General features: G+C 37.8%; 1 protein-coding gene and 1 pseudogene across 5 annotated transcripts in view; one reads left to right on the top strand and one right to left on the bottom strand.

Moving 5' to 3' along the window:
- Window positions 1–5,087: 5,087 nt before the first annotated feature.
- LOC127878655 (uncharacterized) lies at window positions 5,088–6,472 on the top strand (annotated as a pseudogene).
- Window positions 6,473–15,597: 9,125 nt separating this feature from the next.
- The window catches only part of LOC127879197 (uncharacterized), a 35,638-nt gene continuing 32,035 nt past the window's right edge, over window positions 15,598–19,200 (bottom strand). For 3 of the 5 annotated variants that reach the window (XR_008048966.1, XM_052425895.1, XM_052425897.1), the window contains one exon: window positions 15,598–18,675. Coding sequence is in view for 4 of the 5 variants with exons in the window: in XM_052425897.1 (XP_052281857.1) it covers window positions 18,572–18,675 (104 nt within the window). In the remaining variant the exon portion in view is untranslated. The remainder of the gene's footprint in view (window positions 18,676–19,200) is intronic. The other 2 variants (XM_052425893.1, XM_052425896.1) reach the window with 1 other exon arrangement.

Here is a 19,200-nt window from a genome sequence, read left to right as displayed (position 1 = left end):
ATTCAGTTCGACAACGGATAAAGTGTTGTACAATTTTTTTTAATGTCGAGCTGGTTCGGCATTCCAGCTCGACATTCAGTTCGGCATTCGCAAATAGTTTTGTATGCTTATTTTCGAATGTCGAGCTGGCTCGGCATTCCAGCTCGACATTCAGTTCGGTATTCGCAAATAGTGTTGTATTCTTATTTTCGAATGTCGAGCTGGCTCGGCATTCCAGCTCGACATTCAGTTCGGCATTCGCATATAGTGTTGTATGCTTATTTTCGAATGTCGAGCTGGCTCGGCATTCCAGCTCGACATTCAGTTCGGCATTCGCATATAGTGTTGTATGCTTATTTTCGAATGTCGAGCTGGCTCGGCATTCCAGCTCGACATTCAGTTCGGCATTCGCATACAGTGTTGTATGCTTATTTTCGAATGTCGAGCTGGCTCGGCATTTCAGCTCGACATTCAGTTCGACATTCGGATATAATGTTGTACATTTTTTTTTAATGTCGAGCTGGCTCGGCATTCCAGCTCGACATTCAGAGAAAGTGTTGTACAATAATTTTTAGATGGCGAGCTGACCGATGGACGACCAACCGAAGACCGATGGACGACCGACGGACGGAAGAGTGATAACGGATGGACGACCGACAGAAAGATAATGGACGACCGATGGAAAACCTATTGACGACCGATGGACGACCGATGGACAGGAGAGAGATAACCGATGGACGACCGAGAAAAAGATAAGGGTCCACCGATGGACGACCAACGGACGGACCAAGGCAGGTAATGAACGACCGATGGATGGCCAACAGTTGGACGAGGGACGACCGATGGACGGCCGATGGACACCGATGATAAACCGATGGACGACCGTTGGACGACCGATTGTCGTCCACCGGTCGTCCATCGGTCGTCAATCAGTCGTCCATCGGTCGTCCATCGGTCTTCAATCGATCGACCATCGGTCGTCCATCGGTCGACCATCAGTCGACCATCGGTCGTCCATCGGTCGTCCATCGTCCAACTGTTGGTCGTCCATTGGTCGTCCAACGGTCGTCCATCGGTCGTCCCTCGTCCAACTGTTGGTCGTCCATCCGTCGTCCATTGTCTGCCCTTGTCCGTTTCTTGGTCGTCCATCGGTCATATCTTATCTTTCTGTCGGTCGTCCATCGGTTATCCCTCTTCCGTCCATCGGTCGTTCATCGGTTTTCCCTTATCGTTCTGTCGGTCGTCCATCGGCAGCCCATCGGCCGTCCATCGGTCGTCCATCGGTCGTCGTTCGTCCAACTGTCGGCCGTCCATCGGTCGTCTATCGGCCGTCCATCGGTCGTCCATCGGTCGTCCCTCGTCCAACTGTTGGCCGTCCATAGGTCGTCCATTGTCTGCCCTTGTCCGTCCGTTTATCATCCATCGGTCGTCCCTTATCTTTCTGTCGGTCGTCCATCGGTTTTCCCTCTCCCGTCCATCGGTCGCCAATCGGTCGTCCATCGGTCGTCCCTTATCTTTCTGTCGGTCGTCCATCGGTTATTCCTCCCCCGTCCATCGATCTTCGGCTGGTCGACCGGTCAGCTCGACATTTATAAATTTTTGTACAACACTATATCCGAATGTCGAACTGAATGTCGAGCTGGAATGCCGAGCCAGCTCGTCAATCAAAAATTATTGTACAACACTATATCCGAATGTCGAACTGAATGTCGAGCTGAAATGCCGAGCCAGCTCGACATTCAAAAAAATGTACAACACTATATCCGAATGTCGAACTGAATGTCGAGCTGGAATGCCGAGCCAGCTTGTCATTCAAAAATTATTGTACAACACTATCCGAATGTCGAACTGAATGTCGAGCTGGAATGCCGAGCCAGCTCGACATTCAAAAAAAATTGTACAACACTATATCCGAATGTCGAACTGTATGTCGAGCTGGAATGCCGAGCCAGCTCGTCATTCAAAAATAAGCATACAACACTATTTGCGAATGCCGAACTGAATGTCGAGCTGGAATGCCGACCCAGCTGGACATTCAAAAATTATTGTGCAACACTATCTCCGAATGTCGAACTGAATGTCGAGCTGGAATGCCGAGCCAGCTCGTCATTCAAAAATTATTGTACAACACTATATCCGAATGTCGAACTGAATGTCGAGCTGGAATGCCGAGCCACCTCGTCATTCAAAAATTATTGTACAACACTATATGCGAATGTTGAACTCAATGTCGAGCTGGAATGCCGAACCAGCTCGTCATTCAAAAAGTATTGATCAACACAATCTCCGAATGTCGAACTGAATGTCGAGCTGGAATGCCGAGCCAGCTCGACATTCGAAAATAAGCATACGACACTATCTCCGAATGCCGAACTGAATGTAGAGCTGGAATGCCGAGCCAGTTCGTCATTCAAAAATTATTGTACAACACTATATCCGAATGTCGAACTGTATGTCGAGCTGGAATGCCGAGCCAGCTCGTCATTCAAAAATAAGCATACAACACTATTTGCGAATGCCGAACTGAATGTCGAGCTGGAATGCCGACCCAGCTCGACATTCAAAAATTATTGTACAACACTATCTTCGAATGTCAAACTGAATGTCGAGCTGGAATGCCGAGCCAGCTCGTCATTAAAAATTATTGTACAACACTATATCCGAATGTCGAACTGAATGTCGAGCTGGTATGCCGAGCCACCTCGTCATTCAAAAATTATTGTACAACACTATATGCGAATGTTGAACTGAATGTCGAGCTGGAATGCCGAGCCAGCTCGTCATTCAAAAAGTATTGATCAACACTATCTCCGAATGTCGAACTGAATGTCGAGCTGGAATGCCGAGCCAGCTCGACATTCGAAAATAAGCATACAACACTATCTCCGAATGCCGAACTGAATGTAGAGCTGGAATGCCGAGCCTGCTCGTCATTCAAAAATTATTGTACAACACTATATCCGAATGCCGAACTGAATGTCGAGCTGGAATGCCGAGCCAGCTCGACATTCGAAAATAAGCATACAACACTATTTGCGAATGCCGAACTGAATGTCGAGCTGGAATGCCGAGCCAGCTCGACATTCGAAAAAAAAGCATACAACACTGTATGCGAATGCCGAACTGAATGTCGAGCTGGAATGCCGAGCCAGCTCGACATTCGAAAATAAGCATACAACACTATATGCGAATGCCGAACTGAATGTCGAGCTGGAATGCCGAGCCAGCTCGTCATTCAAAAATTATTGTACAACACTATATCCGAATTTCGAACTGAATGTCGAGCCGGAATGCCGAGCCAGCTCGACATTCAAAAAAATGTACAACACTATATCCGAATGCCGAACTGAATGTCGAGCTGGAATGCCGAGCCAGCTCGACATTCGAAAATAAGCATACAACACTATTTGCGAATGCCGAACTGAATGTCGAGCCGGAATGCCGAGCCAGCTCGACATTCAAAAAAAATTGTACAACACTTTCTCCGAATGCCGAACTGAATGTCGAGCTGGAATGCCGAGCCAGCTCGTCATTCAAAAATTATTGTTCAACACTATATCTGAATGTCGAACTGAATGTCGAGCTGGAATGCCGAGCCAGCTCGACTTTCAAACAAAAATTGTACAACACTATATACGAATGTCGAACTGAATGTCGAGCTGGAATGCCGAGCCAGCTCGACATTCGAAAATAAGCATACAACACTGTATGCGAATGCCGAACTGAATGTCGAGCTGGAATGCCGATACAGCTCGACATTCGAAAATAAGCATACAACACTATATGCGAATGCCGAACTGAATGTTGAGCTGGAATGCCGAGCCAGCTCGACATTCGAAAGTAAGCATTCAATACTAAATTCGATTGCCGAGCTGAATGTCGAGCTGGAATGCCGAGCCAGCTCGACATTCGAAAATATGCATGCAACACTATTTGCGAATGCCGAACTGAATGTCGAGCTGGAATGCAGAGCCAGCTCGACATTCGAAAATAAGCATACAACACTATATGCGAATGCCGAACTGAATGTCGAGCTGGAATGCCGAGCCAGCTCGACATTCAAAAAATATTGTACAACACTTTCTCATAATGCCGAACTGAATGTCGAGCTGGAATGCCGAGCCAGCTCGTTATTCAAAAATTATTGCACAACACTATATCCGAATGTCGAACTGAATGTCTAGCTGGAATGCCGAGCCAGCTCGACTTTCAAACAAAAATTGTACAACACTATATACGAATGTCGAACTTAATGTCGAGCTGGAATGCCGAGCCAGCTCGACATTCGAAAATAAGCATACAACACTGTATGCGAATGCCGAACTGAATGTCGAGCTGGAATGCCGAGCCAGCTCGACATTCGAAAATAAGCATGCAACACTATATGCGAATGCCGAACTGAATGTCGAGCTGGAATGCCGAGCCAGCTCGACATTCGAAAGTAAGCATTCAACACTATATGCGATTACCGAGCTGAATGTCGATCTGAAATGCCGAGCCAGCTCGACATTCGAAAATATGCATACAACACTATTTGCGAATGCCGAACTGAATGTCGAGCTGGAATGCCGAGCCAGCTCGACATTCGAAAATAAGCATACAACACTATATGCGAATGCCGAACTGAATGTCGAGCTGGAATGCCGAGCCAGCTCGACATTCGGTAATTTGAATGTTGAACTAATGTCGAACGTCGAACGGCGAGCCAACTTCACGCACCTCCAAGTTCGTGGATATCGTAAGTTCCTTGATTTTCAGTTTTGAATAACTACATGCGCTAGATTTTGACATCCTGGAGACGAAAACCGGAAGTGTAAATTGCAAACATTCTTTTTACAACTGAGAACAAAATATTGAAATAAAATGCGTTCTAAACAGGTAAACAAATTGAATAATGTCCATTCGTGTATTTTGCCTCCATTTTCCTAATGCACAAATTTCCTTTGCCAAAAAAAATCCGTAACAAAATACATAAACACTAGTTTGCTCACTTTGTTTACATACAGCGTTCTATTGACACTGTATGTACACAGCCTCGCTCTCGATTTTGAAATGCTATTTAGGCAATAAAATAAGATGTGTTTTTCGGTACCTGGTTCCTTATGCATTTTATTTAATTTACAGGCCAATCCAACTCCATTGAAACACAAATATAGACGGTACTCACCAACCAGTCTCCACAATGCATATAAATTTGTTAAAGAACACAAAGTCTCTGTTCACAATGCTGCTAAGATGTATGGTGTCCCTGAGCAAACCCTTAGAGATAGAATAAAGGGCAAAGTAAATCCGGAATGTGTGACAACTGGGAGGGAGCCTGTACTTTCAATGTTTGAGGAAGCACAAATTGTTGAGCATCTAAAGATTATGGCCCAATATGGATATGGGTATACTAAGCAAGAAACTGTAGACATTGCTACTGACTTTGCTATCCAGCTGTGTAAAAGAATAAAAGAACAGCCCCTGACACTTACTTGGTTTGAAGGTTTTCGTAACCGTTGGCCAGAAATAAAAGTGCAAAAACCAAGAAGTTTGGAAACATGTGCGTGCCGAAATGGCCAATGAGGCCGTTGTCAAACAGCATTTTGCATCTCTAAGCCAAACCCTGTCCAAACATGATCTCATGGATAAACCTCACCATATATTCAATGTGGATGAAAAGGGCATATCAATGGATCACAGTCCTCCTCACATTGTGCATGCATCTACACAGCCTCCAGCAGTAACCAATGGTAAAAGCAAAACTATTACCATTTTAGGGTGCGGAAGTGCAAGTGGTGTCGCCATTCCCCCATATCATGTATTTCCAGGAAAGCGCATGTTGCCAGAACTGTTGCAGGGGTCTACCAACGGCACCAGTGGAACTGTCAGTGAATCTGGATGGTCAAATAGGGACGTCTTTCGCCAATGGCTTGAGCATCATTTCTTGAAATTTGCTCCTGGTCGCTGTGAAGATCCTGTGTTGCTACTGTTAGATTGCCACAAGTCACATGTTTAAGTTGGGTTGACCGAATGGGCACTTGAACATAAAATAATACTTTATGTTCTGCCAGCCCACTGTTCTCACATCTTACAGCCACTAGATGTAGCCTGCTATGGACAATTTCAGAAGATTTACAACAATCTTTGTCACAAGTACATTCGCCAAACTAGCACCACCATCACCAGGTATAATGTGTGCGAGCTGTCCAGCCAGGCATACATCAAAGCTCTGTCTCCAGAAAACCTGCAATCAGCTTTCCGTAAATGTGGCATTTACCCATTGTGTTTGGATGCAGTATCAAACGATAACATTCTTCCTGCTCAAGTGTTTGAGAGTGATGTTGTGTCTGATGCATGTGAACATAGTGATGCAAATGAAAATAACCCAGCAAAGTTTTTGAAAAAAAGAGAAAATGATTTGAAACTTAACAAGAAAAAAACACAAATCAAGAAGCCACGAAAAACAATGAGCACAGTTGTATCTGGAAAAGAACTATCTGGGGATGTTTAAATTAAAATGCGAGAACATGAACAATCAGCAACAAAAATGAATCCTTGTACAGCAGACGAAACAAGAGCATCAACTCCACAGTCAAACGTGGTGTCACCAGCGCCCGGACCATCTAACACTGCATGCCTGGACCCCACTGAAAATGACACAGACATCATTGATGATGAGCCATGCTGCGTATGTGGCTTCCACCAACCCATTGAAATGAAACGAAACAAAAACATCATATTTGCCAAGTGGGCCCAATGTGATGGGATGCGAGGAGGTTGGCCTTGCCTGCACTGGGTCCACCTTTCCTACTGCTGTCCAACAGTCAATGTTAAAAATGGGGACAAATTTTACTGTCCCCACTGTGTTGATTTTGAAGAATAGACCTAATTACCTGGTTAATGTCATTGTTACCGTTTACAGAATAGTTTTTTAATTCGTTAAATATTTCATTAAATAATGTTCTTTATAAATGTTCATTGTTCAGTTACATATAGAATGTTATGTGGGTTTTGGATAAAGATAAAGTTTATCATGCGAGGCTTAGAACCGATGTACCGCGAGGCTTGCCGAGCGCTAACATGGTTCGAGCCGAGCATGATAAACTTGATCTTAATCATAAACTCACATTTTAGTCTATTTATCCTATAATTTGCTCCATATTTTCCATTATTAATTATCAAATATCGCTTTTTTTACGATTGTGATTTTCCGTAGTTGACAAAAACGGATTCTCCTATTTTCGGAAAACCCAAAATCTGATCTGAAAATAGCGATAGTATAAAGCTCAAGTTTATTATCTTTTTATTGTTTTCATTAATGTATTAAAAACTGTTTAGAATCACACATTTTTTCATTTCACCTAATCAGCTATTCTGGAGTAATGACGTCACATGTGTCATCCACGAACTTACATGAATTTAAAATGGCGGTGCATACTGATAGTGGTGTTTGCTAACTTGAATTTGGAAGTCAAGATTACAATTGAATTTGTTTCTTTTTGATTGTTCAAACTGGTAATGATGTAATTTATGCTTAATTATATTATTGATTAAAATAAAAATATAATTGCTTTTAAAGCTGTTCTATTTGTTATATCCACGAACTTGCGATAGACCAGGATATATGAACCTCAGCCTTCGGCTTCGGTCCATATAATATTTGCGGCTGCCTGGCTGGTCACTACTCTGCCATAGGGCCCTCAGTGAGGTTTTCTATTTCTTAGATAGTAACACATTTGTACAGTTGTTCATGCCATTATCACCATTGCGGGGTCATTATAAATATTCGGCCCTAGGGCCGATTATTTATATTCGGCCCTCAGAATGTGTGCGCGTGACGTTCAACTGGAAAAAATGGCGTCCACATCCAGTCTTACCCATAAAAAATTTAAACATCTAGGTTATTGTTCTACTCACCGAAGTTGTGTAATAACCATGTTTATTTTCACATTTTTTCATTTCACCTAATCAGCTATTCTGGAGTAATGACGTCACATGTGTCATCCACGAACTTACATGAATTTAAAATGGCGGTGCATACTGATAGTGGTGTTTGCTAACTTGAATTTGGAAGTCAAGATTACAATTGAATTTGTTTCTTTTTGATTGTTCAAACAGGTAATGATGTAATTTATGCTTAATTATATTATTGATTAAAATAAAAATATAATTGCTTTTAAAGCTGTTCTATTTGTTATATCCACGAACTTACGATAGACCAGGATATATGAACCTCAGCCTTCGGCTTCGGTCCATATAATATTTGCGGCTGCCTGGCTGGTCACTACTCTGCCATAGAGCCCTCAGTGAGGTTTTCTATTTCTTAGATAGTAACACATTTGTACAGTTGTTCATGCCATTATCACCATTGCGGGGTCATTATAAATATTCGGCCCTAGGGCCGATTATTTATATTCGGCCCTCAGAATGTGTGCGCGTGACGTTCAACTGGAAAAAATGGCGTCCACATCCAGTCTTACCCATAAAAAATTTAAACATCTAGGTTATTGTTCTACTCACCGAAGTTGTGTAATAACCATGTTTATTTTCACATTTTTTCATTTCACCTAATCAGCTATTCTGGAGTAATGACGTCACATGTGTCATCCACGAACTTACATGAATTTAAAATGGCGGTGCATACTGATAGTGGTGTTTGCTAACTTGAATTTGGAAGTCAAGATTACAATTGAATTTGTTTCTTTTTGATTGTTCAAACAGGTAATGATGTAATTTATGCTTAATTATATTATTGATTAAAATAAAAATATAATTGCTTTTAAAGCTGTTCTATTTGTTATATCCACGAACTTACGATAGACCAGGATATATGAACCTCAGCCTTCGGCTTCGGTCCATATAATATTTGCGGCTGCCTGGCTGGTCACTACTCTGCCATAGAGCCCTCAGTGAGGTTTTCTATTTCTTAGATAGTAACACATTTGTACAGTTGTTCATGCCATTATCACCATTGCGGGGTCATTATAAATATTCGGCCCTAGGGCCGATTATTTATATTCGGCCCTCAGAATGTGTGCGCGTGACGTTCAACTGGAAAAAATGGCGTCCACATCCAGTCTTACCAATAAAAAATTTAAACATCTAGGTTATTGTTCTACTCACCGAAGTTGTGTAATAACCATGTTTATTTTCGTAAAGTTTAATTTGCTTCCACGACGAGTTAAAATTTTGGACACATCTCTTCATCGCCATCCACGGTCCACCTTTTCCATTTTAAAGCACTGGATGTAGGCAGACAATTCTTTGTGGATAAACATTCTTTGATCGACTGACAAAGGAACGACTTATTCATCAAAGAAATTACCCTTTTAATTCAACCTCGATTTCCTTCGAACAGTTAAAGAACTATTCACTTACACTTTTCTTAAATTTAACCCATCAATTATTCAACATAACATCGCTTTATTCGACATTTTAACAAAATCGAAAATGCAGTCTCACCTGTTTCATTCCAGTTCTATATCCCAACACTGTTATTCACATTCATAATATTATAATAATCCATCGTTAACACACACACTAATCGTTCAATGCTTAAAAAATATTACACTGTTAAATAAAAACACCCCAAGTCCGATTTGTTGTTGTTCTTAAATCCAAAGCGTCTAGCTAGTGTCGTCATTTAAATTACGTCACATGAGATTCGTCATAAATTGCGTTATCGATTCAATGAATACGGAAAGCTGATTCTTCATAAATTTTAGTGAAGGATCAAAATAGTATGTTTTTATGACTCAAAACCTGTGCCTATAATTTAGTAAAAAAGTAAGATATATATTATAGACATTAATAAGGGCTAAAGCCCTCGGGCCGTTATGCTCCCTGCGGGCCGATTATCACTGCCCGGCCCGGATCAGCCGTGTATTATCCTCTAAATAATCATACATCAAGCATGTATATTACCATTCAACTTGTTCGTCAAGAATATCTCAGATTATATTTGAAGAGTTTTATGAATGTTTTTGCATAAATGAATGGCATTTTGTAGAAAATGTTTGTAAATGATGTTGCATTAATTTATAGACGTTACGGCGCAATAATATTATTCAATGTTAGTTGAATATCGGGAATCGTGATGAAAAATTTGAATGCATGATTTTAATGCTACTTTATTTACAACAAGACATCTCTCGGCTGTTCTGATAATTACCAATGATGTTAAATGAAGTTTAACTGAGTCATAACAACCGCCGAACATAACAGCCCATTTATTAATTATTTTCACAATCCATATTTTTAGTGAATCAATAGCATATGTAATCATGAGAGTATTAGCGCGATGGAAGAGATGCCGTCCTACAAAATATGATATTAAAAAAATCAGTTGCAATTTTTTTATCACAACGCAGATGAACTTCAAAGACCGTCACTTACACAACTGTCGTCAACGACGCGATTCGATTTCTTTCAGAACAAATGTAATATCAAGTAATATTAATGGCATTCTTAAACATACATGTACATATATAGCTACGTAAAATGACACTTATACAATCGCATTGTTACATGATTGTAATATATAATTTCAACCGCCGTGATAACAGTCGCAAACAAGGCATCAGTCATTCTGAAATTAAAACTTATCAAGACAATGCAATAATTTCCGGTAACGAAACAAATTTATACACTTGAGAAAAAGTTTCCGGAGTTATTTATCGTTGTGCTATTACAGAAACCTTTGAAGTTACATATAAATTATAGTATTGAGTATAAAAACGTATTTTGTTATATTTGGATAATACATTTATGATGAAATATATAATGCTAACGACTATCCGTACGTTAAAACAACGTTTCAAAACACTATCAACAGACCGTTATTTCATATATTGAATTCATTTTAAAGTCCACACTTTTGTTTCAAAATTTGACTACAATACTATTGATGGTAAGGCATCACACATCAGTGAATGTATATGTATTACATAACATCACGATGGCTTAATAGTCGAATACTAGTTATAGATTGTACGCTTAGATGTTACGAATATAATAAATGAATATTTTCAAAGCAGCATTATCGTATTCGCAAAAGTGCAATGTTAACGAAATTGTCAAATGTTGTTTCCCGAAACATCGCATAAGATACAACGTTCGACCAAAAAGATCGGATATTCAAAAAGATATAAGTTTATCTTTTGTTAGTGATATGCAGTTTAAAAACTGCATATTTTTAACCGCATTAATGCGCGCAGTTACGCCGCTTATATGAAAGATAATAAAACAGCATATAGTCGCCCATCAAAGGTATTCATGCAATAACGTTAGCCTAACTTCATGCAGTGATGAACTTGAATATGCCAAATGGAACACCATTCTTTTAGTTTAAACCTATTTATTTTTTTTTATTTTTGCTCGATTGCGTCGAAAGCCTTAGGCTTATATAAACGCTCTCGAGTCCGTTTCCTGGGCGTAGAACCAGTACTTGGTGTCTTTGGGGGAGATCTAAAGAACGCTCCCACGGTTGGGATCGAACCCGTGACCTCCCGGTCGCAAGGCGGACACCATATCCATTACACCACGGGGACCTCACTTAGATACGTATGTTTACGCATTTATAGTCCCTAAGAAAATTAAATTTAATTAAAGACCTTTCTTACGAAATTCAAATTTAAAGGCTTCAATTCCAACCCTTAGATACGGATGAGCTGCAAGAATTATAAAACCTGAACCGACTGCGAGTTATTTTTTTACTCGTAGAATGTTCTGTTTTTTTGCTGATGGTGATTTTTTTCTTTCTTTACATACTTAATCATAAAACTTTCAAAAATGTTATCCAGCAGCAGCAAGAACAAACAATAATGATATATGTTTATCAATTGAATATTATGCACAAAACAATATTGTTAGAACTTTATTTACTGTCAGAGTACATTTCAATAATGTGATTTGAGCTATTGCAACTAAATAAATTCAACACTGGTTGGTACGTTTATGTCACGCCAACACATCGCGGAAAGTATCAGCCTTATGCACTTATGAACTTCTTAACGTCAACAGGAATACAACATTAAGACATAAAACCACAGTAAACATATATCGCACAATTAAAGGGTTACTAGACTGGTCTTGGAAACCACTTGTCAGTGCTTTTCCTGGAAAACTGTAAAATGAAAGGTACTAGAAATTCCTTCCACCCAGTTAATGTTACCTCGCTGTGCTGGAAATAAGCTTTGATAGCTCTTGTTGTACAAAATATTAACTAACAGCTTTTTTATACAAATATAAATTTTTGTATAAATAATTTGTAAAAACATAATTAAAATATTTACCAACAGGTTTTCATATTTCAACACAGACAAACTGTCCAAAAAACTCGCATATAACTCGATATACGTTTTATTTTAGCTTAAGCAATATGACATTTATATATTCATTAGTGGATTTATTCTAGCCATTGATTAACTTTAATCTATGAATAATGTCAAATGTCACACGAATGTCTACGTACAAAGTTGAAAACTGTATACATAATTTGTTTTAATGGCAAAAAAAATTTATCTAAGGACTTCACCCGTATGTAAGGGTTGGAAATGAAGCCTTAAACAATTTAATCTAGTAAAAAAGGACTTTAATTAAAACTTCTAAAGGAATACAACTGCGTCAAAATACGTATCTTAGTGGTAAAAGGTTCACGTTTATTCAGCTAGTGCTATTGCCCTTACACAATTCAATCCGTGTATGCCTCAGTCACAAATAACCCGGTCTCCGGCCGATGTGTCCGATCTCCAGGCATCGGGAAGACTGGGCACGTCAGAGCCGTCCGCCGTCCGATGAGTGAAACAGTTTAAAACCTCAGTCACAAATAGACACCGATCACCGTCCGATCAGCGGCCGACGTTTTTTTTTACGCTCATCGGACAGGCGCCGGCCGATGATCGCACGTACATCGGGTCATTTTGTAGCATCGGGCGGCGTCCGGATTAATTTTTTATATCACAGTTTGTTTTACCCGACATCGGACCCGGGAAGGAATAGAGTTGAGATCGAAAAAAGATCGGACGATCAACGAACGGTTATCGCCCGGCGTTCGCCCGACATCGGATTAATTGTAAGTGTATTATAACGAGCACCGTCCGGCGTCCGTCGGGCATCGTGCGGAGGCCCTCCGGTAATCAAACGGTCGCCGGCCGATGTATATGCCTATGGAAAATACCTTTACTTTTGCCGATACACGTTCAATGAATCCGATGTCGGGCGAATGACGAGCGATACCCGTGCGTTGATCGTCCGATCTTGTTTCGATCTCAACTCGATTCATTCCCGGGCCCGACGTCGGGTAAAATATTAGGTGAGACTTAAAATTAATCCGGACGCCGCCCGATGCTACAAATTGGCCCGGTTTCCGTGCGATCATCGGCCGGTCGCCAGCCCGATGAGCGGAAAAATACGTCGGCCGCTGATCGGACGGTGATCGGTGTCTATTTGTGACCGAGGTATAATCAGGTCATGATTATGACCTATGTGAAGCATTGGCACTTTTTTAAATTAATATACACTGAATGGTAAGCACAAGCATAATCATGAATCCGATCTATCGAATGTAATTAATACGATAATATTCCATATCTTGCTGTTTATTGAAAGCATGCATGTCAATCAACGTACAGCGTTGAGTGTAATAATATTATGTCTTCATGTGACACAAATGATAAATGCCGAGGTACTCATAGGTCAAATATCGTCTCTAATATAACAATTGAAAATGCATGATTTGAGAAAAGTAAATTTACAAGTAATTATATGTTTGAAAACAATTGTTGAAGAGAACGGCGATTGTTAATGCGTATTAAAGAAAGTTTAACAATCAAACTTCCGTGGTGGGATGCCTGACGAAGCACATGATTTATGGCTCTGCCAACTTTGTATGCTGGCAAATCACTAATTATGCGTCGTTGTTTACGTAATTTATATCTTAAAGTGGAAATTGCTATACGAGGTAGTGGGCATATTTTCTTTTCAATAATTTGGTAATGTTTTGTAGGGCATATCTTAAAGATAAGCTTCTCGTCGTCCAAGTAACAAATCCACCTTTTAAAAAATAATGTTTTATGATGATTGAATGAAGACTATTTGAATATAAATAACGTTCTAATAATAATATAACGCATGTGGCTTTTCCCGTCAGTTCTACTTATTTGGTAATCTTCAACTGCGTTACTTCAAATTGAAAACTTGCGTGAATGTCATGTCTAATGTATGTTATCTATATTCGTTTCTGAACAACAACTACATATGTCGAAATAAGAGTCTACATATTACTAAAAGTCAATTTTTAAATTTATACAAGAATATTATTTATTTGCCGATCAATAGAAGTTTTAATCAATATTAACATGCATACATAAATGTAATGTAGCCAATCATCGCAATTTGGTAACGACACAACTTATACATTAAAGTGATATTATGGGCATTTTTCACTGTTGAATTGAGCTGAAAAGAATTAACCGGTCAAAAGAGATAGTTAAAATGTGGTTACTGACCAATTATCTTCTACTCATCTTGTTATCAGTTATTTATACAAATATATTTTATATTCGATTTCTTTCGTGACCCACCCAGTCCCGTAAGGCAAAATGATCCTTAAAACAAAACTGTGTCTTTTTGTCGTATGAAGGAATCTGCACTAAAACTAAATTAAGGTGTACATCGTATATGCATGACCAGTTGTCAAAAGAATGTACGGTTGATATTCAAATGCTTTATTTTTCTCTTTCCGGGTTATTGTTTTAGTATGTTGATGCTGCATTTACAAATATAAGTGTATATGAAGTGAAAACACTAAAAATAAACAACGGTTGCGATAGACACCTATAAACTGTTAGATGCCCATTATATCACTTTAACACGAGCACGTGTAAACTATGCGTTATGCACCGCAAAATACAATTGAATGCTAGTGATTTAAATTACTGGAAATGTATCATTCAAAATTAGCCGTTCTGAGTTTTAACTGTATGTGTGGCAAAATACGAACCGATCAATTGGTTGATTTGTGGCTTAGAAGAGTTCGTGAGACACCCATAGGTACATTTTGTGTTGATTGTTAGTTGATTGTCATGTCCTGTCATACATTGTCAATATATCTGGCCATTTTAGTACAAAAATAAGGGTTAAGATAACAATTATACATGTTAGGACATCTATGTATATTATTGTTTGTCCTGTGATACTGTTACCGTAATTATTTTCCCGTACTATGTATGTTCCGTAACTTATTTATTGATAATACTGGATACATGATATCTAGCGATAACCGTCGTTTTCTATGGCTGTTTTATGTAAGCTTTTCATAATGTGATGTATGTTTACATATTAGACTTTTATGTTTTATAGTATAATTACAAATTATGGTAATGGCATCGGTTCAGCTGGCGAAATTGTTTATGTGCCTATCTTCTTGTTTCTTGATTAATCAGGATATACATAAACATTTTATTACGTTACATGGAACCAATAATACCAATGTATAAAATCACTTCTTTTAATTTTCACTTCAGCGAACATTTAAACTCCACACACTTTATTGTGGGATGTAGATTGTTCTTATCCACTACTTTTTTAACATAACTCCAACTTCAAGCAAAAGATTATTAGACAGACAGACAGACGTACAGACAGACAATTTATTTGACTTGCACAATGTACATCGTCAACATCACATGTGGTTGGTATTGATATATGTCAACATGTATATGCGCAAAAAACATGTGTTAACAAACATGTATATTTACAAAACAAATATATACAGAAGTACAGAGGATAAACAATTTGAAAATTACGTTATACGATTTAACAAAGTCAATCTAAAACTCAACGATTCCTTAACAAATAAACAAACTTTTATTAGTTTAGACCTATTGTTTGATTGAAGCAATTGTACATACTTCATAACAGATGGATTATTATAGTAAAACTTTTTAATGTATTTCTTTCTTATATCAACAAATGTTGAACAAATACATACAAAATGAAATTCGTCCTCGATGTCCGTGGCATGACAACAAAGACAATATCTTTCTTGTCTAGCAATATTGTTTCCATTATATCTACCAGTCTGTATACGAAGGGGGTGAACAGATAATCTTAATTTGCATATATAAAACCTTAAATGTTTCGGAACTAAGTCTAGGTTAATCTCATATTCAAAGTTTGACTTAAATATCTATAAATATCTAACATTGAACCATCTTGTAGTGTACGATGCCACTTTTGTTTATATGAATCAATAATTCTGGATTTTAGAATGGGTTTAAACAATTTAACATCAATAGCATGAACGCTGTTAAAGACATAACTGAATCCGTAATCATCCAATAATTTTTTGATGTTATAAATCCAATTTCGGCAACCTCTGGTGTTATCAGAAACTCCAATGTTGTATACAGTTTTGATAATTATGTTATCAGAGGCTGCTATTTTAAACCAATACTGTACGATTCGCATGTATCTTTGTATATAGAGAGGATATCTTCCTAACTCACCATAAACACATGCATTACAGGTATTAGTTTTAACTCTTAAAAGCCTTTTACAGAATTTCAGATGTATCCTTTCCGATTCCTTAGATTTCGTAAAACGCCAAACTTCTGCTGAATAACCTAAAATAGACTGAACAAATGCATCAAATAACTGACATAGAATTTTGGCTTTAAATCAAAATCTTGACATTTACAAAACAATGTATTCAATGCTTTAAGAGCTTTGCCAATTAAATGTTCTTGATTTAAATTAAAACTACCTGTATAATTAAAAACAACACGTAAATAATTACAATCATTTACAGTTTCTATAGCATGGCCATTGTATGTCCACTTTTCATTTTGCAATAATCCGCCTCTTTTTCGAAAAACCATTATCTTTGTCTTATCAATATTTACTTTCAGTCCCCATGTATTACAATAAGTATATAAATTATCTAAATGGTTCTGGATTTCTTCTGGTGATTTACCCACAATAGCCATGTCGTCTGCAAAAAGTAATAATATTAAAAAAAATGTCATCTAGTTGCAAACCTGAATCAACATTATTTTGCAAAAACAACTCAAGATCATCTACAAAGATAGAAAACAACAAAGGTGACATAACTGATCCTTGACGCAAGCCAACAGCATAGCTAAAGAAATCTGAAAATGAAGATAATGATTTTACACATGACTTAACTATTTGGTACATATCTCTCACAATTCTTAATATTTTGCCTTGAATTCCACATTTAAACATTTTTAACCATAAGGCATTTCTATAAATAGTATCAAAGCATTTCATCATATCGACACAAATAAGATACAAACGTTTGTTTTCAAATAAATAATGATTTATCAAAGAATATAAAATAAATATTGCGTCAGTAGTGGATCGTCCTTTCCGAAATCCGAATTGGGCGTCCGAAATGATGTTATGTTTTGTACAGATATTTTCAACACGTTTATTTATAACAGTCGTGAATAATTTTGACAAACAGCTCACTAACGATATACCTCTGTAATTATTAACATCGGATTTGGAACCTTTCTTATGAAGGGGGATGATAATACCTTACGTCCACTGGTCCGGAAAAAAACCGGAATTTAGTATATTGTTAAATAAATCACAAAATGAGATGACAACATGTCAAAAGATTCTATAAAATATTCATTTAAAATGTTGTCACTTCCATAAGCTTTAAATCGTTTAAGTGATTTTACAGCAGTTGTTATTTCATGTACCGTTATCGGTTCATCTAGTTCAGGATATACATTATTAGGAAGATTAAAATCATTACAACAATTAAAACTTTCCGCTTCTTAATTCGATGCACCCAAATTATCCGAGCTAATCTTCGAAAAATAATCTGTAAATTCCGCTAACGGTATATTATTAGATCTATAGGTTTTTGACTTGAAATGTTTCCAAAATTCCCTTGGTTTACTTTTCATTAATTCTGTAATTTAATCCATTTTTCGTTTGTAATCACAATTTTTTTTCTTTCTGACAATATTTTTATACACTTTTTTTCTCTAACATAAAACTATTCTGTTACTATTCGTTTTATCAGTGTTGAAGCATCGAAGTGCATCTAAATATAAATTACGGGCATCTATACATTCACTGTCAAACCACTCCTTATTTTTACTAGAATAATTTTCAAAAGCAACATTATCTTTAAAAATACTCTCATTCGAAAACAAAGGGTCAGCTATATCACGAATACTGTTTGTAAATAAATGTAACATATTGTTCACCGAATCCCTGCTTAAATTATCTGTAGTATTAACAATGCTATTAAACAAAGGCAATTGAGAAATAATTCGGAACTGCTCTCTAAACGTAGAATCCCATTTATACCTAGTCTCTAAATAGTATGAACCACCACGGGGAATGTTATTACAGTTCAGCGAAAAATGCAGTGGAGCGTGATCACTCCATTCATTGGATTGACATATTGTAAATGACTTAATCTGGGAGAAATTACATTCTTTTGTTAACAAATAATCAATAACTGAACAACCATTATTGGACATAAATGTATATTGATCAGTATTACCTATACGACCGTTAATAATTCGGAAACATGTACCTTGACAAAGATCTATTAGAACAGGGATCACCGCCTGGGGTCGTTCATTTCAAACTCGACCCCTTTGGTAGTTCGACGTGTAGGCATATACATATCTTGACTTAGTAAATGCTTTTTTTGTACTCGCCCACCTGAAAAAACAACAACCGATTTTACATTATGGTGTAAATTGGGAATGAAGTACCATAATTGTTTAGTGGTTTAACTATTTCCGGACGGCAACTATGACGTGTATAGTGTTATTGGTCATTTTACCGGTCAAATAAAAAAGAAATAACAGTGACAAAACGACAAGTTGGGAATTGCTTACGCCTATAGGCAGCTTATTTGCACTCATCGTTCTGACAAAACGATTTTTGGATATTTCCACTTTACGGTGTGAATTGAGAATATATAAACATTACTGTTTCGTTATTTAAGTATTCCCCTATGAACGTGATGTCGTTAATGGTCATTATACAGGCACTCTAGAAAGCAATAACAATGTGCAAATTGGGCATTGCGTACGCTGATAGGCCGATATTTATAAAGATAGAGGGATAGATAGATAGATTTATTTTGGCAAGGAATGCATACATGGGCATTTACAACATGTACACAATATTCAAATATCACATACATGAAGATAAATATACAATGACTTACACACCAACACC

The sequence above is a fragment of the Dreissena polymorpha genome, chromosome 4, assembly GCF_020536995.1.
Source record: "Dreissena polymorpha isolate Duluth1 chromosome 4, UMN_Dpol_1.0, whole genome shotgun sequence".
Lineage (NCBI taxonomy): Eukaryota > Metazoa > Mollusca > Bivalvia > Myida > Dreissenidae > Dreissena > Dreissena polymorpha.
This window is presented reverse-complemented; position numbering and strand designations above follow the sequence as displayed.